This window comes from Alligator mississippiensis, chromosome 2 (genome assembly GCF_030867095.1).
Source record: "Alligator mississippiensis isolate rAllMis1 chromosome 2, rAllMis1, whole genome shotgun sequence".
Lineage (NCBI taxonomy): Eukaryota > Metazoa > Chordata > Crocodylia > Alligatoridae > Alligator > Alligator mississippiensis.
In genome coordinates this window covers 292,072,069-292,093,267 of record NC_081825.1, presented here as the reverse complement: position 1 = coordinate 292,093,267, position 21,199 = coordinate 292,072,069, and the positions used below count along the sequence as shown (strand labels likewise).

The 21,199-nt window shown below is 46.1% G+C and overlaps 1 protein-coding gene across 2 annotated transcripts; it reads right to left on the bottom strand.

The window, feature by feature from the left end:
• Positions 1–1,129: 1,129 nt before the first annotated feature.
• Positions 1,130–19,866, bottom strand: WDR89 (WD repeat domain 89). 2 transcript variants are annotated; one of them, XM_059723322.1, is made up of 3 exons: positions 19,715–19,866; positions 17,499–17,603; positions 1,130–4,624 (listed from the first exon to the last, which is right to left on the bottom strand). In XM_059723322.1, exon 3 carries the CDS (start codon positions 4,597–4,599, stop codon positions 3,439–3,441), a length of 1,161 nt encoding a protein of 386 aa, XP_059579305.1. In that variant the 5' UTR covers positions 4,600–4,624; positions 17,499–17,603; positions 19,715–19,866; the 3' UTR covers positions 1,130–3,438. The 2 variants fall into 2 exon arrangements, with proteins under 2 accessions (XP_059579305.1, XP_059579306.1); XM_059723323.1 differs by lacking the exon at positions 17,499–17,603.
• Positions 19,867–21,199: the final 1,333 nt, after the last annotated feature.

The window sequence follows — 21,199 nt, the reverse complement described above, 5'->3', positions numbered from 1 at the left end:
GGAATTCAACTCAAATGAAGTCAGAGGTAGTTCCAGTAGTGTCACCTGCCTGCGTTTCTGACTTTTTATAATGACAATCTCTTTCCCTCCTTCTCGCTCTGCCCCACTTTGTATGAAGGGCCCACACAAGCAAGAGTAACCAGTTGTTCTGAAGGAACTGTTTGGCTCCAACTGTAATGGATGGGGCACTGTTACATAATCATCTAAGGATTTGCCATGATACTGAGACATTTGTAGTAACACTTGTAATCTATTTGGAATATTTATTATCAGTGATTCACTTTCTTACCCCAGTATGTGACTACACTGCTTTAAGTTAGTGGGAGTAAGAATTTCATTTAGCGGGAACAGCCGAAAGAAGACAAAACCTCAGCACATCCCTAAAAAAAAAAAAATGGATGTAAACAAAAGGACTCGGCCATTAAAGGACTCTTGCTGAAGCTGAAGAAAGAACTGGCATGTGGTGAGTGAAGGGACAAAATTGTTGTGCAGGCCCTCGTGGTCTTAGGAAAGCTCAGACCCACCAAGATCCCAATGTAGAAGATGGATAAACCTCTGGAAAGCTATGTATACTCAATCAATTATGGTGTTAGTCTACGTTCTCTTAAAATGCTTTTGCTGCAATAACAAATAAGCCAACAAGGTACAATGCTCAGTGGCTGTTTGATGGGATTAGTGAAGCTAGATAGTGAAATGCACGTTACCCTCTGCAGAGCTCATTATTTAGTGGACATGTCTCAATGTAGAAATGAACCTTTAAAAAGTTTTAAAACAAAAGGAACCTCTCTTTCTCTGTAGGCTATGTAACAACATGCTGAAAAGTCTTTGGTAGCCTCCTGGAACCATGTGGTACCATTCAATGTCAGATATAGGATCATGGTACTCCTGTAGATCAATTCTGGTGGCCCACTAAAGCTGACCTACATTCCCAGTCTTACTGTTGTTTTCAGATCAGCACTGAGACACAGTGGGTGTGTCTAGATGTACAAATACTACTGGGTACCAATGTTCCCTCTAAGGCTTAGCGATCTGTGACTGCGCCGCTTTGGTCCGTTCACCTCCCCCTTTCAGCGTGCTGAGCAAATTATTCTCGCATTATTTGGGAGAAAAGATTCTTGAAATACTAAACTATATATATTATATATTTTATTTTTTAAAATATATATATAAAAAACCCTGCCAAAACAGAAGAGTTTATGTATAATTTTCCACCTGAGGAGAGCATGCAAAAGAGAATGGATTTCATGTGACAGACATAAATCGCATCATTTAATATACTCTGTAAAGCTCGCAGGCAGTGTGAAACACTGAAGGTATGCCTGGTCTTCCCTATCTGGCCGATTTCATCGCTCTTTCAAAAATGATCTACGCTGCCTCCGTACCTCCGCAGCCTTTGAAAGCAGCATGGAGCCTTGTGCGTCCTGCCACTGGGCAAATCAGGCAGCGAGGAGGCACATGGTGTCAGAACTCGAGACACAGCTCATCCGAAGGGGCTGGAGAGCGGAGCAGTTCCCTGGAACCAGCGGAGCCTACATGGTGCTCAACTCACCCCCAGCCCCAGCCCCTGTCCTGACCCCCACCTTGCCTTGGGGAGGAGCCCTTGCCTGCCCCACACTGCTCTCTCTCCCTGTGGAGATGCCGGCGTGGTGAGGAGCGGAGTGCAGCCGAGTGGTAACTTACCACTGGCCCCAGTGCCTCCATCGCGCTCCAGGTTTCTAGGAAGCCACAGCCCAGCTTCTCTCTGGGCGGGTGCACAGTATTACAAAGCTAATATGCAGCAAGATTTTTTTTTTGCGCACAGCTGCACATGCGCGCACCTTAGAAGGAACCTTGCTGGGTACTCCAGAGTAATTTGAGAAGTAAGTTCACCCTGGGAAGGCATCTACACGTGTTCCCACTTGGGAACAGATTTGCTGCTCCTGGCAGCAGTCTGCTTCTGCCCCCTCCGACTTTGCACTGGCCCCCTGTAGCAGCCGAAGGGAGGTAAAGACTCCCCCTGGGTGCTACCCCAGGGTCGGGCAGGGAACAAGGGGCCAGGAGACAGCTGCCAGGAAGGCTCCAGTGGCAGAGCCTGGGCAGGGACAACGTCCCATCCCTAGCATCAGGGGCACAGGTCTTGGAAGGAGCTGTGGGGGAGGGGTAGGTGCCAGCCCCCTACCCTGATTAATTGGTGGGGCAGCTAGCAGTGAGCCCCCGGCTGAGCAGGGGTCAGGAGACCAGGCTGGGAAAGATCTGCGGACCTGGGACCTGCCCGTGCTCAAAGTGGGACAGTGCCCAGCCACCTTCAGGCTGCATATACAGACTTCCATGTGCAGCTCAGGGCTGGCCAGGTAACTATCCCCATGCAGGGAGATCCTGGCCCCGATTCTGCAATTGTGGAGCGAGGGCTGGCAGCTCCCTGCTGCCAGGGCAGGAGGACATTGTCCCTACCCGGACTCAAGTGGTGGAGCCCGCCCCAGCAGCAGGCAGCTCCAGGGGGCAGAGAGCAAACTATTGCCCCTTGCTGCATGCCTGACTGGGAGCAAATTTGCTCATGGTCAGCTGTCTATGTGTGCCTTACTGCACAGTAATTACTCAGCAGTTAATTTGCTGTTTGCAGTTGCAAGTAGCAAATTAACGGCCGAGCAGAGCAAATTACTGCACGGTAAAGGTCTACACATGTAGACGGAGATGCTTACTATGCAGTACTTTGCTCTACTGCACAGTAAAGTGTCTCGTGTAGATGTACCCAGTATGGAGCAGCATGTACTGTCAATGGTGGTTCAGAGTACAGAGAGTATGTCCAATACTATCAGTTTGACACACTGCGTTAGTGTAAAATAAGCCTACAGTTTCTATTAATATCATGCGAATGTGATCTAAGAAATGGGCTATATTTGGGCTATTTTTTAAAACAGCATGTTTAGTGCTATTTACATTTGTCATTATACAGTGAGATAATAATGTCAAACAATACTCATTGTCTGCTCCATCAGGAATTCCTCTAAGCTTTAAGGAACACTATGTCTTTAATGATACTTTCATTCATTACATTCTCTGAGGAAGTAAAAAGATTTGACTAGAAATTCAAAAGCTTTCAAAAACTGATGAGATTTCACTGCAACAGGAACATAAATTACACAAATCAGTTTTCTATGATCATTCAAGTCTGTGCCAATACTGTTAATGTGCAATAACATGATCTAATATAAAACTTTTTAAGACAGAGTTTGTTCAATGAGTTGAGAGAAAATATTGATACTCATTTTAGATAAGTGTCGGTAACTTTTAAAGTAGTTATTAATATGACGGCTAAGGTTTGCTCCTGAGCAGAATTTACCTATTAAATGGTATTCTTCATACAACTCACCAAATAAAATTAAAAAAGACATGTCAATATCCAAAATATTGCTTAGAATAAAAAAAAATTACAAAGACAAGACATTTGTTTTTGTAATTTTACTTTTTCTTGGCTTTGAGAGTGTTGTTGTGAACTTTCACTCGTTTCCGAACAGAGGAAGCAATTTTCATAGATGACTTCTTTGCAAGGGACTTTTCCACAGCTCCAGGTTTCCATAGCAACAGCTGTGCATCCTCTCCACCAGTCAACAAAGAATCATCTGTCATGTTCCAGTAGAAAGAGCGAACTGTTGCAGAGTGCCCTCCACGAAGGATACCCACAAGGTTCAGTCCATCAATGCCACAACTTATTAGGTGAATGTTTCCCATTAACATTCCTCCAACAATAAACAGTTTGTCTGCCTTTTCATGGTAGAAGCCACCTATCAGATAATTTAAGCTGCTATTTTCAGTGCGGACTGCTTCCCTGACATCCACACTATGCAACAATGTGATTGGCTCTTCAGTATCTAATTGAGCAAGATCCCACCAACAAAATCCTTCATCATGTGTTAAGCAAAATATCTGTTTATAATCTTTCCCAGACCAACCAACAGAACTTACTGACGAATCTGAATTGCAAGTTGAAATCAAAGCATCATCTTCATTGTCCTTGTTAATATCAAATATGTTAACCAATCCATCAGTTGACCCAGAGACCAACAAATTCGGTTTGGTAGGATGGAAGCAAATTTTTGTTATATCATCATTATGAGTCTCGGAATAGATTCCCAAGGGTTCTTTAGCTGCACATACATTGTTTGTATTTCCTCTTGCATCCCAAAACACCATGAATGTATCCTCTTCAGCTTTTTCTGTACCAGCACAAATTATGAGATCATTGCAATTAATATCAAAGCTGATAAAAACATTTGAAGGATAACCCCTGAATAACTGTGCAGCTTCTTGAGTAGCTAAGCGAACATCCCAACATTTGATTGTACCATCACCACATGCCGAAAACAATATATTGTCACTCATATGGGCAAACCTGACTCCACTGAGTGTTCCAGGCTGGCCACTGTACTCCCGTAGCAAGTTTAATGTTTCTCTGTTATATATTTTAATTGATTTGTTGGAACATGAAACAGCAACTAAGCAACTTCTTTCTGCTTGAGCAGGTTTTGAAATATCTATATCCAGCAGATAAGTGGGGTCTTCTGTTATTGCACAACGTTTTGCAATGCGTAGACTACCTAACTGTTCCTCAATCATCTCCATGGCTGCATTCAAAGACAGGGAAACTCTGCAATAAATAAAATTCAAAATATTTTAAAATTAAAAGTAACAAAATTTAAAATAGAGAAGCTCTTAAAAAGCTCTGAAACAACATGTTGCATAACAGACCATAATGCATAAAAATAAATTCTTATATTATAATTTATAGTAACCTCGTATATGTAAGGAAATAAAGTGAAAGTATAAACAGTACAGCCTGCTCCATTTTGGTAAGGTGCATTCTCAAGGTAATAATTATATTTTAACTAAGCCGACAGCGCTCAAATGTTCTGTGTGAATCATTTGCAAATCATCCTAGTCAAACTGACTTATTTATTCACATAACTATGAAAACCATGTTCCTGACAAACAGGAGGACACTATAGTTATTACCATAACCTGCTAGGTTTACTTGATATTTCTCTAAACTGATGCATGGCAGTATGTTGATCTGTTAGGACCAGATGTACAAATATATTTAGGTGCCTAGAGATGCAGACATTTGCCTTGTAGGATTTTCAGAAGTACCCAACAGGTTAGGTGTTTTCTTCCTGCTCGCTTCATGTTCCTAATGGGATTATGTGAATATTACTAGTAAACCCATATAAATCTCTTCAGGTATTGAGACCATCAAGTTAAAAATATATATATTCCCTATATAATACCAAGATTTGGACTACACTGTTTGTTTCTGTGGAAGCAGGAGACTGTGAACAATAACTCTTAACCACTAAGATCTGACATACTATTGGCATTTCATAACTCAGCTTGTGCTTCAGAACCACAACTTTACTGGCAGATAGTGACTGACCCCAACAAAAACAGTCAGTGTCTCCCTTCAGAAGGGCAGCTGTCAACTTCTATTTAAAAAGTATGTCTCTTGACCACAATACTATGGCTATTCACAACTGTGCTTCTGATCTGACCCTTGCAGTTAAGATTACTGAGAACATTGTAGCTGGGGAGTACAGGAAACCCTTGCTATTTGCGGGACCCTCACTATTTGCAGGTTTGGCATTCATGGTTTCAAATATTCACTAATGCTGAAACTGCATCTTAAATACACTTACAGGAGCTCCTTGGGAGCTCCATGCTTGCCGCTGCTGGGCTCAGGCTGCCACCGCCATGCTCCTGCCCATGCAGCCATGCCCTCCCCACCCCCAGCCACTGGGGGCACTGTGTTCATGAACACAAACAGTGTTCATGAACGAGTGCCTTATTCGCGGATATCTCAAGAACATATTCCCCACGAATGGCAAGGGTCTCCTGTACTCAGAACCCAGCTGCCTCAGATTTCCTGTCCCTAGGTCAACCTGAGCATGGCATAGTAGTTATCTGTGGTGATCAACAGGAATTCGGGTTTTTCCCATTCACCACAGAAAAATGCGATAAAACCCATTTTTTCTCATTTTAAGGAGGAAAACCCAGATTTTCGCCTTTAAAGGTGAAAAATGCATGAAATGGTGAGTTTCCCCTTGCAGGCTGGCAGAGTTCCAGCCTGCAAGAGGCGGGGGGGAGCGGGAGGAGGGTGATCAGGAGGGGGCTCCACGTGCATGTGCACATGGCTGCTACGCAATGCGAAATTTCAACGGGTGACGCATTTTGAGCTCAAAACAGCAAAATCAAAATGAAACAAAAGGCTTCGAAACAAAACGAGGGCACTCGAAACATTTTCAGTTTTGAAGCTGGGCTTGCTGCAGTGCAGGCCCCAGATCTGCGCATGGGATGACAGTATGCTGCCGCTGCCAGCCAAGGCCAGCAGCAGCACCAGGCTTCCTGGTACTCAGCACGGGCTGTACCAGGCAGACTTGGGTGCTGGCGCTGGCTCCAGCCAGCGGTGGCAGCCTGCTGTCATCAATCGTTGACGGAAGTCAATCGTCATGGTGCGCTGTGGTCAGTGGGGTCCCTCAAGGCTCTGTCCTTGGGCCTATACTATTTAACATCTTCATTAATGATGTAGACATTGGTGTCAGAAGCAGACTGGCCAAGTTCGCCAACAACACCAAACTCTGGGGTAAAGCGTCCACACCTGAGTACAGGAGGGTGATAATGGAGAAGCTTGAGAGAGTGCAAAGGACAGCCACGTGCATGATCAGAGGTCAGGAAAACAGACCTTATGATGAGAGACTGAGAGCAATGTGACTCTTCAGCCTGGAAAAGTGCAGGCTCAGGAGCGATCTGGTGGCCACCTATAAGTTTATCAGGGGTGCTCACCAGGATCTGGAGGAACATCTGTTCACCAGAGTGCCCAAGGGTGACAAGGTTGAACGGTCACAAACTCCTCTGTGACCATTTCAGGCTGGACATAAGGAAGAACTTCTTTAGTGTCCGAGCCCCCAAGGTCTGGAATAGCCTGCTGCCAGAGGTGGTTCAAGCACCTACTCTGAATGCCTTCAAGAGACATTTGGATGTTTACCTTGCTGGGATCCTATGATCCCTGATGACTTGCTGCCCCTGGGGCAGGGGGCTGGACTCAATGATCTTCCGAGATCCCTTCCAGCCCTGGTGTCTATGAATCTATGAATCCCACATGCAGATCTGGAGGCCTGTGCCCCCCAGGAAGAGTGCAGCACAGCCCCACAGCCCTCCTGTGGGGCGTGAGCCCCCAGATCTGCACGCAGGATGACAGCAGGCTGCCGCAAATTATACGAGTTTTGCATGTCAGTGCGGAGCTCACAGCTGAGGCAATGAGTTTCCCCACGTGGCCCCACTCTGCCCAGCTGCGGAGGCCCTGAGGGAGGGCAGCAGAGTGGAGAGCCCAAGCCCACAACGGGCAGCCTGTACCTACCCCCACCATGGGCTCTGCTCCAACCATGCTACCTGTGGGAGGGGGGGAGCTAGGCTCCACAGCTTGGGCTTTAGTGCTGCTAGTGGGAGCTGCAGACCTGGGTCCCTGGCTCCATAGCCCTGGCAGCTGGGGGCCCTCTCTGGCAGGGCTGGGGGGCAGGGGGCTGTGGGTGGTGAGTAAGGGGCAATGGCATGGCCCGGGCACCAGCATATCAGCACCGCAAAGCAGCTGGAGGTGGGGAATGAGCTGGGGGGGAAGGGGGAATGGGAGACCTGCAGCTGGACCTGCATTCTGGTAAGCGAAGGAAACAGGGAGGTCCGATTTTCCATGATAAAAACCCCAAAATTAAATGCCAAAAATGTATAAGTATTTAGAATTTACTTTATTATAGTGATTGAGGCACTGGTAGGCTTCCAAATTGCTTTAAAATTGTAAAGATATCAATAAAACATTGTGTTCAACTGATACCTAGATAGCTAGATAGATCGATATAGTGGTGTTTCATTTTAATCGCAGACATATGGGGATTTGGGGGGTTTTAATCAAGAGAATTTGTGATTTCTAAACAGAAAACCAGGATCCCTCGGTACTGAAGAGGAACAAAGTATCCAGCCAATATGATAAACTGTTTTTGATATAGTTGATTATGAAGTGCAGACCTGGCAAATAATGGTTGCAACAATGTTGCTCTTCAACTGCTTTGTTCCCACCTCCAGTAAAATTCCAGAGGTAAAGCTGGTGAAGCTCATTAATCATCTTCGCCCAGGGTAGTCTTATGCAGGGTTCTGGATTGGATACAAGGCCTTCAATGTGCAGATAAAGTCCATCCTTGTGCTTTTCTTTTCTATTCAAACTCAGATGGTGCCATGTCTTAGTGCAGGGGTGGGCAAAATGCAGCCCATGGGCTGAATGCGGCCTGCCAGGACATTCTATCCAGCCCGCGGGGCCCCTAAAATTTTAGAAAATTAATAATTATCTGCCCCTGGATGCCTGTCATGTGGCCCTCGATGGCTTGCCAAAACCCAGTAAGCGGCCCTTCGCCCAAAATAACTGCCCTTAGTGAGACGGAACATCTGATTTTGAAGAGTAAACTGAGCGTCAATGCAGGCAAAACACAGATGATGTTGATGAACAGAGAAAAGGAAATGGAACATTGTTATATAGATGATATCATCCCATCTGGCTCATACTGTTTCCCCATGATTTGTTCCTTGAAACCTGCACCCTACTGGATTCCAGTTACTGCTGAATGACTCAGTTACAGCAACAGCTGCAGTTTGCTTTTGTGCGTGGCTGGTCAGAATGCACTCATTTTCATTGGATGCGGCCCCTTCCTACCACTCTCTCTGCCTTTGTCATCTCCTAATCAAACTACTTGGTGTCTGTTTAAATAGTAGGTTGCTCCATTCTGCACCCACTTCAGCTTCCAGATGGATTTAACAGCTAACCTGGAGTAGTATCTCTCACCACAAGCACTTTCTGACAGCATTTCACAGGCTGTATTTAGAGATTTCTGGGAGCACTTTAAGGCATTTGTTTTAACTTCTAAAGCCTTAAATGTTCTGGGGCTTGCCTACCTGGGACACCCATTCCCCAAATCAGCAAAAGCATTCAGGCTGCAGTTTCCCATGTTTGAGAGTGAAAGCACCTTGCAGGAAAAACACAACAAGCCTTTTGGTGCCCGTAAACCTGCCAGTCTAAATTTGTTGCATCTCAGAGTATTACGTACAGCTCTCCCTTTACCTAGCTCTTGCAAGACAGAAGGGATGGATCAGCCCTTCTGGGGACAATCCTAGATAGGAAATGGTTAACTGTTTCATACACAGGTTTACCCATTTATCACTGATTTATGGTGCGGTTTGCTTCTGGTTTTGCCTCACACTTTTAAAGAGACAGAGTTGCAAAGTGCCTGGGGTAGGTACCATCTAAGTTCTAAAAATCTTATAAGCATTTTATAAGATATGCATTAGTATTTATTACTTTTGAAGGCCTAACATTTAAATGTTGCCTGGATATATATATATTGTAAAATTCTGAGCTTGGCATGATAGTTATAAACAGCACTTCCCAAGATAAAGACCAACAATCTGAGTCATTTTAATCCAACAAGATTTTCAAAAAATAACCCAGTGATTCGTAAAGTACACTCTTCCTCCTTTTAGGATGGCTCATGGGATGTGTGTGATTCTGCAACATTTCTCTTGTTCCCAAAAGGGAATGTCATTGCAACAATGTATAGAAACAAATTAAATTACATCTCTGAAAAATGCAGTAGAAAATGTGGGAGAAATGGGCTGTTTGTGTCAAAGATTTAATCAGCGTGTAAGAGTAACTTAGCAGTGGGAGGATAGAAGCATCTATTAAAAATGAAAACAACCTGCAGATCTGGCATTCAGCTCACCAGAGGTCAAAAACCAAAAATAGCAAGACATCTGAATAACTATATGCGGAATCTTGGGACTCTCGCACAGTTCTTTCCTATTCTAACTAAAGCAAACAGACTCTCTCCCTCCTCCCACACCTTCACAATATTTGAAAGTTCATGAAAAAATAAAATGAGATATTAAAAAGAAAAAATAAACCAACAAGAAAGAGGTCCATGTCAGTAGCTTATGTGTGGTTTGCACTTCACAATAAACACACCAAAAACAGGACTGCACTTCACAATAAACACACCAAAAAAAATATCCATCATATTATCTATTGAGAAAATATGATGGATCAACCAAGGCGACTAATCATTACAAGAAGGCACAGACAAACAATGCTTAGCATATTACACAAAGGTACACAAATGAGTGCCAACCTGCTTTGCGAGCAACTGGAGAGAAATGGGTCCAGCTCTAAACAGCTTACAAATTAGACAATGTGTAAGTGAAAGATGGGAAATAAGAGGCCACAAAAAGCAAGGGACTGGAAAGGCAGATTTAAGTAGGATTCTTCTACTTTCCGTAGGATATGAAGTCCTGTAGTTAAAATCCCATTGAGGTGAAAGAACTAGGGGGTTTATAAAGTTATTGGAAAAAATAAGTTTTAAGACAAGATGTAAAAGTGATGCCATAATCTATCGTGTGAGAGAGGATCCCTGGAGAATTGGTCAGACGCATGATGCGAGGATAAAATTAAGAGGCAGTTCACAGCATGGGCTTTTGCAACAAACAGGAGTCACAATGGTGCATCAAGGCCCATAGACGTGTTACATCTGTAGAGTTACCAGCACCCTTGGAGTACTACAAAAATGTCAGAAGCATCACAGAAACGTTCCTGTAAGATATATCACCCTGCTAGATACTGCTGCAGAATGAATATCCCCCTGACCAAATGTCCTCCCTTAACAGGAAGGCAGTATATTAAAACATCAGGCAGAAGGCAGGGCTGAATATTATTGATCTAACAGCAGATCCATCTGGTTCCATGAACTGTCTCTTACCCACATGCCTCCCCACTTCAACAAAAGGGAATGCCATTAAGAGTGCCAGCTTTGCATTTGGCATGGGGCCAGAAAAACGATAACTCCAGAGACTGCCATTTTATAGCTTTGCAAGACAGAAGTCAAGTTATTTGCCTGGTTGTTTCCTTGGATCTGAACCACACCATGACCTGGGGAACCTAATTTGGTATAATGGGTTTACAAGTCACAACCTCCTAGGCTACTTTCCTCATTTGTAAAATAGAGATAATATTTACTTACTTCGTTCACAGCAATCCTTATTTTCAAACCATCACAAAGTCAGTGACTGTTTTAAACAGAACCTTGTGTGCCCAACTCTACATTCATCATTCCACGTTCTGTGGCTATAGACTGCAAGTAACATCCAGCCAGTAACACTGCATTCCCCAAGATCTTTGAAAACTTGAAAATGCTTTACGAATCCTGGTGAAACTAAGATTTTATAAAGTGCTTCAAGAGTTCTGACTCTCAAGCACATTTTAGGTTGAGCAAGTATCCCATAAAGAGACAAGAAAATTGAGTAATTCTGGTTACAAATACACAACATTTCCATTTGAAAAATCAGAAACTAGCAAAAAGATACTTCTGGGAAACATCTGAATAGGTTCCTGAAATTATCTCAAACACTGCCTCCTCATCTAAGCAAACACAGGAAGTTTCAGTCTAAAATTAGAAACAACTAGGGGAAAGATGGACCTAGTGAAACTTAAGTACAGTAGTAAAAGTAGCCCTTGGTGCCACATCATTTCCAAAATATCTGAAATGTGGTAAAATATTTTCTTTCCAGGATTTCAAGAAAGTACTTGAATGCCAGTATTTAGTGCTTTGTGTTCCCAGAGCTCACACTTCTAAATGCAAAATTATGATGCCTTAACATTCATGCAACCATGAAATTAAAATTGGTTCCTACTGTTCATATTTCCCATTGAAAAAAACTGGTATGAAATTAATATATATTATCATATTCCATATACCAATGTGATATTAGTATTCTCGCATTACATTTTGAAATTAAATATATATTTTTTTAAATACTATATTAATGTCAGTACCTTAACCATTTTATAAGATGCTCATGGTACCACATAAAATAAGCACTTACTGTCCTCATTTAATGAGGAAATCCAGTGTTTCTCATTTGCTTCCCTAGGGCTTTCAGAGGTCACTTCTTATCTAATACACATAGCCAGTCATGGTCTGGACAAAATGCTTGTATTAGACATCAAAACAGAGGATATCACAATGCAGCTGCGGACTTAACAGACCATTGCCTCAGTAGGCAACATCAAGTCAATTCGATGATCTTGGCATGTCCACAAATATTCATGGACTCTCAGATTTCAAAATGTACCAACTAACAGCAGCTCTCCACCCACAAATTAAATACTCAAAACTCTGGTCAGCCATAACCATCTATTCCAACCAAAACCACTGATCCTTTCCCCCTCAAATGATCCCTTCCTCCCAACTACCCACACAGATCTTTTTGGCTTTCTGACACACTGAACCAGACAAAGAGAAAAGTATAGAAACCTAAGTGTTAAGTTGTATAAAATAAAGGATGAAAAGGCCTGAAATAAAGTTTTCCAAAACTATGGTGAGTCTGTATTTGAGGCTAAGAGAACTTATCTCCTGGCCTTCAGAAAAACTACCAATGCCCAACCCCTGTATCATTTTTGTGGCTTTTCTCTACACCCTTTCACATTTCCCAGACAACTTTTGAGAGGTGGGCAGCAGCACTATATGCCATATTTATCTCATGAGCGCTATATATAGAAAGGGAAAATCACCACCCTACTCCCTTATTTATGCATCTATGGTTCACATTAGCCTTTTTTTAATACAGCTTTGCTTTGGGAGCCTATATTAAATTGCTTGTCTACTACAGCCAGTCAGTCAGCGTATGCCAAGCCATGCAATATCATCCTCAGTGGCCATGCACAGTTCCTGCAGTCCGCCACTGAACTTAGTCAGCAGGCAGATCGATGATATGCAACACGCTGTGTGTGTTTTGCCACAGCTACAGACTGGATTGTTGCAAAGATCCCAATGGTGGAGGCTGGCTGCACAAAGATCTTGTGCTGTCCAGAACCTATTCAGCAAGTGCCACTGACGGTGTGGCAGGTTGAAGCCACGTGGGCAGACCTGTAAGATCTGGGCTAAGGAACTTGTCTGGCAGCAATGGTGACCATTATTTTTCACACCAGAGGGTCTCCACCATGCAGTCCTGGTGCAGCAGTTTGGTCCACAGTGGGTATCATGATGGTAGACAGGCAACAGGTGGATTTAAGAGATTGTCGTACAGTGGCAGGCTTGGACTGGCATAGATCTTCTCCAGTAGCTTGCTAGCTGCAACTTCCTGCCACATATGAGGGGGAACAATGTTACTCAGGACTGGGAGCCATGGTAGAGGGGTCAGTCAGAGTTTCATAGTTGGTAGGGTCGGGAGGGACCTGAGCAGATCATCAAGTCCGACCCCCTACAGTGGCAGGAAAGAGCACTGGCGTCAAATGACCCCGGCAAGGTGTTCATCCAGCCTCCTTTTAAAGACCCCCAGGGTAGGAGCCAGCACCACTTCTCTTGGAAGTTGGTTCCAGATCCTACCCACCCTGACTGTGAAGTAGCGCCTCCTGATATCTAGTCTGAATCTACCCTCTGCCAGCTTGTGACCATTATTTCTTGTCACTCCTGGGAGTGCTCGGGGGAAGAGGGACTCTCCCATTGCCTGCTGGTCCCCTCTGACTAGTTTGTAAACGGCCACTAGATCCCCCCTCAGTCTTCTCTTGTGGAGGCTGAACAGGTTCAGGTCCCATAGCCTCTCCTTGTAGGGCCTGCCCTGCTGCCCCTGATCATGCAGGTGGCCCTCCTCTGGACCCTTTCAATGCTGTCCACATCCCTACTGAAGTGCGGCACCCAGAAATGGACGCAGTACTCCAACTGCAGCCTGACCCATCGCACAGAGGGGGAGGATCACCTCCTTGGACCTGCTTGAGATGCATCTGTGGATGCATGACAAGGTATGGTTGGCCTTCCTGACCATGTCCCCACACTGTCAGCCCACGTTCATTTTGGCCTCAATAATGACTCCTAGATCCTTTTCTGCCTCTGCACTGACGAGAAGAGAGTTCCCCAGCGTGTAGGTCTGCTGCTGGTTCTTCCTCCCCAGGCCTAGTACCCTGCACTTGTCAGTGTTGAAATCCATCCTGTTCTCTTCTGCCCAACCCTGTAGCCCATCCAGATCTGATTGATTGCAGGCTATTCCTTCCTTCTAGCACGCCCACTTCTCCCCACATCTTAGTGTCATCTTAGTGTCTGCAAATTTGAACAGGGTGCTTTTTACCCCTTTGTCCAAGTCGCTGATGAAGATGTTGAACGGTGCAGGCCCGAGGACCAAGCCCTCCGATACCCCACTGCCCCCATCCCTCCAGGTCGAATAAGACCAGTCCACCAGCACTCTCTGGGCACGGCACTCCAGCCATCTGACTGTGTAGGCATCGACACCACAGTCTCCTAGTTTTTTAATAAGAATAGGGGGTGAGAGACCGTGTCGAAAACCTTCCTAAAGTCCAGAAAGACTATATCCACCGTGACACCTGCATCCAGGGATTTGGTGATCTGGTCATAGAAGGCCACCAGGTTGGTCTGACAGGACCTGCCTCTAATGAACCCATGTTGGTTGCCCATAAGCATAGTTTCCTCTGCTGGCCCCTCATGGACATGCGCCAGGATAATTTTCTGAAAAAGCTTCCCCAGAACCAAGGTAAGACTAACAGGCCTATAGTTTCCTGGGTCCTCCTTCCTCCCTTTTTTGAAAATGGGAATCACATTGGCCCTTTTCCAGTCCTCCGGCACATCACCAGAGCACCATGAGTGCTCATAAAGCCATGTCAGACGTCCTGCAATAACCTCTGCTAGTTCCCTCAGCACTCTGGGGTGGAGGTCATCAGGACCTGATGATTTAAATATGTCCAGTCCCTCCAGAAATTCCCTGACTAGGTCCTCGCTGACCCTAGGCCTGGGTGTGCCTCCCACAGGGAGTTCCCAAGATGATGTGCATCGTTGAACGTAGCTGCACATCAATGAGTCTGGCGTGTGATGACCAGTTCGACTGGTGCACAGTACTCTGCCACAGAATATGACATGACAAGCGCTGACAGCCTTAGGGTTGAGGCTCTTGTGCCCCATGATGACCCAGCCAGCTTGTTAAGGAGGTTGTTGTATGTCTTAACTTTCATTACTGTCTTTTTCAAATGTTCATGGCAGCTCAATGTCTGGTCTGGCATCATGACCAGGTAGATGGGTTATGCTTTGTGCCTCAGCCTCTGACCATTCAGGTAGATGTTCAGCTCCCAGCAAGCATTGGCATTGTCCATGACAGCTTTATCAAACTCACTGCTTTCCATAAGAATGCAAGCTGGGTTATGCACAAAAGGAGGAAAAGTCATTCAAGGACTAATGCTTCTTTGTCCTCTTTGCCCAACAAACCTACTATAATTAGTAGCATGGAAACTGTACACTGACAAGCCACAGGAAATACCGCACACCTCCCCACTCTGGCATCTCCGCTCCATCTAAGCCTCACTCACTTCCTTCTGCTCCTCCAATGCTCCTATACCCCAAAGCCACTAAACTACAATAGGTTTGCCAGCTGGAGACCTACTACTAAAGGCACTGGAACAGAGCTCTTGCTTGGCACCTCACAGCAGGTACAAACAAGGCTAAGATCAGGTAAACAAAGAGACTATTTTATGAGAAAAGACAAAAAAAGCTATTTACTTGTTTGGTGCAGTATTACTTGGAATGAAAGGGAATGTGATGGTTTTAGGAAGTAAACACACCATAACAGGAGACAAGCTAGTTAACCAAAGGGGCAACATTGATAATACAGCAAATGGGTACAAACTGGCCATGAATAAATTTAAGCTGTAGACTAGGTGGTTAAGCTGCTCTAACCCTCAGATCAGTTGGGTTCTAGACCAGCCTTCCAATACAAATACCAGGGGAAAAAAATACTATTTTTGCAATGCAGCTTGATCAGCTTAAAAAAAGTTTCTGTGACAGTTGCCTGTGATAGCAGATGACTGGACAGGCCCCTTTTATTCCCATGTTTCCAAGAGGCCTGTCAGACATGGGCTGCCTCTCCTTTTTCTTAATAAAGGTGCAACTTGGTTACACAAGTACAATTTAACTGAAACTCTTCATTGTCACCTACTCTAGCAACAACAGGGGATAAGGCAAAAGAAAGGGTTGCAGCCAATTTGTGCTAAAATTTATTGTAAGCTCCCAGGGCAATGCTGTACTAAAAAAAAGCTAATATGAACCATGGATGCATAAACAAGGGAATAGGGAGGTGATTTTCCCTCTGTATACACTGCATAGTGCTGCTGTCTGCCTCTCAGAAAGGTGGCTGGGAAACGTGAAAGGGTGTAGAAAACCCCACAACAATGAAGAGGCTGGACTTCGGAAGCTTTTCTGGAGGGCAAGAGACAAGTTCTCTTAGTTTCAAATTCAGACTCATCATAATATTGAAAGTGTACATATCACATATTCATAGAGTTTAATTCAATTTCCCCCTATCTCCACCTACCTCCCCAAAAACTCATGAGATGGTCAGGGACAAAATTTTTTAGATATCCCCTCTGCAAAAATTAAGATTTACTCTAAGAATTACTAAATACAATATTTGATTATCTCCGATTACCCAATTTATACATGATTTTCACTCACTGAAGTGTGACATTCTGGGAATAAAATTCTTCACGCAGTAAATAGGTAACAAACTATGGATTCATTATTGATACTTGTATACTGTATGTCTACAGTTGTCCTCACATAGATGACGTTTTACTTCCCATATTTAATGAACAGAATGTTATTCGTTAAAAAGTCCACTTGGTATCACTAATGATGAGTCAAAAAACAGATGAAACACTTGCACAAAGCTGTCAGTGTTTTTAAATTTTAAAGCAAGTAAGCTGTTCAAATGTGAGGCTCAAACAGGTTTGTTCGCAATAATCAGATAATTCTGCACTACTTTTTAAATCAGTCATGCCATGCTGACCCTCTTCTTTCCTTACCACCACATATACTACTGAATCTGTTGAATGAAGCTTAATTTTCAATGTCACAAACAGAAAATAAGGTCTTGAACTTTTCAAACAGCTGTTTTCAAACGATTATATCACAGATCTCTACAATGTTTTCTCATTACTGAATTCAAGTGAGAATCTCAGCTTTCCATAATTATCTTCATAATTTTTTGTCCAGTCTCATGCTTTGCAGGGGAGGTGGAGGGATGGGGGGTGAGAAATCCTGATTCATGGTTCTTGCACATTTTGATTTGACATATGGTTACAACCATTCCAAATATGTGACTTTGTGCTAGTCTCCAAACACTACAGATCACTTGTCTCACTTTGTACTTGCACTTCAAGCTTCCAGGTACTCTCCAACACTTCACTACAGGTTGCCCCTTTTCTAGTTATTGTAGCGATGACATTTTGATTCCAAAAAGTTTCTAAAGCAGGAAATTCTGTAATATGTTTAATTGCTGAATTAGTTTTTCTTTCCAATCAATTAACCTACTGAAGTCCTGCATGTGGTACCTTTATAGAAACTTCAGTGTATGTTAAAGTTTAAAGAAAAAACCCCACATCTACTTACCTTATACAAGTGAAGCAGATTTTTGATCCAGTTTGCTAGTAACTGAGTTGTGTTTTTAAACAAGAGATAGTGCTTTCACATCCCATCTGCTTCTCCTTTCTGGTCCTGCATGGAAATCATAATGCTTAATTCTTGCTATCTGAGCCATTTCCATAGCAACAGACATAAGCACATATTTTATTAGATAATTGAGGATATAACTATAACCACCAGTATATAAAACTATCTAAGGAACTGCCAGAATATCCCCCTGTCTAACAAGCCATTTGCCAGTGTTAAGCTTGTTAGGTTGTCATTTTGCCAATTTGTTAATTGCTTATCGATTATAAGGCACTTATCCATCTGTAGTAATTAATTCTTGTTGAAATACTGTGCAAGAGAAAGCAGGGTTAGGAAATAATTGATAACTGAACACAAGAGTGTGATCGTTTTGGGTCATGTGGAGGAAGAAAATGAGATTCACAAGTACAGACAGTGTAAAGGAAATCCAGACAATTTTGTGATACTAACAGAGAGTGTTCCTGGAGGCAAAGAAAGAAAGTATATGAATAGTTTCAGCAAGAGATGGAGAGGAAATATCTTTATTCAACATTTTGTTACAATATTTCTCTTCAAATTAACTCCTAATTATATGAAGAATTCTATTATTCATGTATACAATCGATTTGTATTTCAGAACAGAAATAAGTAGAAGCTGCAACAATGATCGATGATGTACAGTACAATCTAACATAGCCAAAAGGAAAAAGAAAATGAGGGCAAGCAATAAAAGCACGTGCCAGGACCCATGGGGGACAGGCGATTCCAGCTTCCCCCCTTAAACAATGTTCCCTCTAAGGCTTAGCGGTCTGCGAGCTCACTGCTCCGATCCGTGAGCATGCCGCACCGGTCCATTCCTGAATTGGTCTTGCCTCCCCCTTTCGGTGCGCTGAACAAATTATTCTACCAACATTATTTAGGAGAAAAGGGTCTTGAAATACTAAACTATATATCTATATTATTGTTAAATTTAATTATTTAATTAATAATTAAAATATAAAACCCTACCAAAAAAGCACAATTCTCCAGCTGAGGAGCGCATGCAAAAGAGAATGGATTTCATATGACAAACGTTAAGTCACATCATTTAACATACTCTGTAAAGCTCTCAGGCAGTGTGACACACTGAAGCTATGCCTGGTCCGCCCTATCTGACAAATTTCATCACTCTTTCAAAAATGATCCACCCTGCCTCCATGCCTCCGCAGACTTCGAAAGCGGCGTGGAGCCTTGTGTGCCCTGCCACTGGGCAGCAAGGAACCACATGGCGTTGGGGCGAAGGTCGCCCAAAGGGGCTGCGGAGCGGAGCGGCTCCCCGGAGCCCACGTGGAGCGCGGCTCCGCCCCAGCCCTTGTCCCACCACCCCCGCCTCGCCTTGGGGAGGAGCTGCTGCTGTCCCGTGCCACTCTCTCCCCCCCCCCCGGCAGGGATGCCGGCGTGGTGAGGAGTGGAGCGCACCCGAGCAGCAACTCACTGCCGGCCCCAGTGCCTCCACCGCGCTCCGGGTTTCTAGGAAGCCGCAGCCCAGCTCCTGTCTGGGCGAGCGCACGGCTTTAAAAAGTTAAGGCACGGCAAGATTTTTTTTTTTTTTGCACAGCCGTGCACGCGCGCCGCTTGGAGGGAACCGTGTGCTCAACCCTTTAACTCGCTCTGGACGTTTCTAGGACAGGGAACCGCCACTCTGGATCTGCCGCCATCCCCACGCACGCCTGGCACCGGACACCGGGTGAGCACGGCCTTCCCGCCCGCGTGGCGCTGCTCCACTGCCGCTGCTCCCCTGGCTGCGGGCACATCAGAAAGCGGCGGGAAGGTGGCAGAGGTAGCGTTGAAGTGGGAATGCTGCCGGGTACGGTGCTACGCGGGCGCCTGCCGGTCCCACTCCCTGCAGCTCCCCGCTCCGGGCAGCCCCAGGACACAGAAACACCACGGAGGTCGCTGGTGGGGCCTGGAACTGTCCAGACATCCAGCACCAGTGGCACCCCGCCCTTGTGCTTCACCGCCCCGGCTGGACCCCACCTGGCTGCCCACGGACTTGAGTCCCTTCCCTTGTCCTCACACACCCCTCCCCCAATCCGTACATCGCCCCTCCCCCTCCTCACACCGCCCCACCCCCGCTCCTCACACCGTCCTCTCTCCCCCCTCCTCCTCACCCCGCCCCCTCGGCCTGCCGCGGTTACCTCCCGCCGCGAGCACCTCACTCCAGCCTCGTGCTGCTACAACCGACCGTGCTGCTCCCCCCCACCCCGCACGCCATTGGTTAGTCGCGGCGGCACCTCGTCCTCCTGGGCTTGTTGATTGGGTGGCGGCGCGGCCCCGTGAGGGAACGGGGTTGGTCGGGAAAGAGGCGGGAGGGGGCGGGGAGGGAAATCGTCATCGCGGGACTGCATTGGCTCGGCCTTGCAATGACGCGCGCGGGGCGGTGTGGGCGGGGCCGGTTTTGTCAGGCAGCGCCGCTCCCGCGGCCCCGCCCCCTGGGGGCGGGGTCAGAGCTGACCTCAGCGACCTGCGGCGGGGGTGTTGGTGACACGCCCTTGTGATGGGGCCGCAAGCACACAGTCGTGGCGGGTCACACACGCACACTCTCCCCCCCCCACCATCGTGGCAGACACACGCGCACACTCCCCCTGTGGCACATCCCCACCCCGGTGGGGTTACACATACACACGTACACTGTCCCCCTGTGGCGCAGGCACACTGCCCCCGCCCCTCCCCCCACACACCCCCCCGCCTCCGCTGGGGTCCCAAGCACACGTAAAGCCCCCATGTGGCAGGTCCACACACACACACACACACACACACACACACACACACACACACCCCCCCCCTGTGACAGGGTCACACTCACTCAGTGGCAGACACCCGTGCTCTGGCAAGTTCACACCCACACACATACACCCTCCCCCCCCCCCCCTGCCTGGCAGGGTCACTCCCCAGTGACAAGGTCACACACAAACACGCACACCCGTGGCAGGGTCAGAGCTTCCCCTCGGCGGCCGCCATCGCCAGCCGTGCCCTGACCGCGCCCCACGAGCAGCTCTCGGGCTTTGCCCAAAGAGGTGGGTCGTTCCCCGAGCCCTGCAGCGTCCACGTGAATCTCCCGCCTCTTTGTTTCGGATTCACGAAACACGATCCCGCCTTTGCTGAGCGCCCGCCCGCCCGCCCGCAGGGCAGCCGGCGCTTCTCTGCCCGTTGGCCTGGCTTCGCGGTTGGCAGCTGGCAGCGGCCTGTGAGAGCCGCGCGGGTCGCAGGAGCAGCTCGCGGCAGCAGAAATGCGAAGCCAGGCTGGCGGGACCAGCTGAACGGCAAGACGGCGAGAAAGGAGAGCGGGTCCTTCACTCCTGCGGAAGGAGGAATTAAAAAGCATCCAGGCAGATTTTTTTTCTTTTTTTAATTTAGATTTTCCATATTCCAACCTAAATCAGCCAAATCAACTTCTACATCCGTGAGTCAGTCCAGAACCGTAGGTGTCCTACTACCCGCAGGCATCCCCCACCCCCATCTGGGGCTTCAGAGGTTTCCAAATCCCTTGGCGGGTATCCTATTTGCAGGCCCAAGCCCGGAGGCTGGGGGTTCGGATGCCCCCAAGCTTTGCTTGCCCTCAGCCATATGGCCGCAGGAGCAAACTAGGGAGGAGTCTTCCCTTTCCATAAAGTGGGCATCAA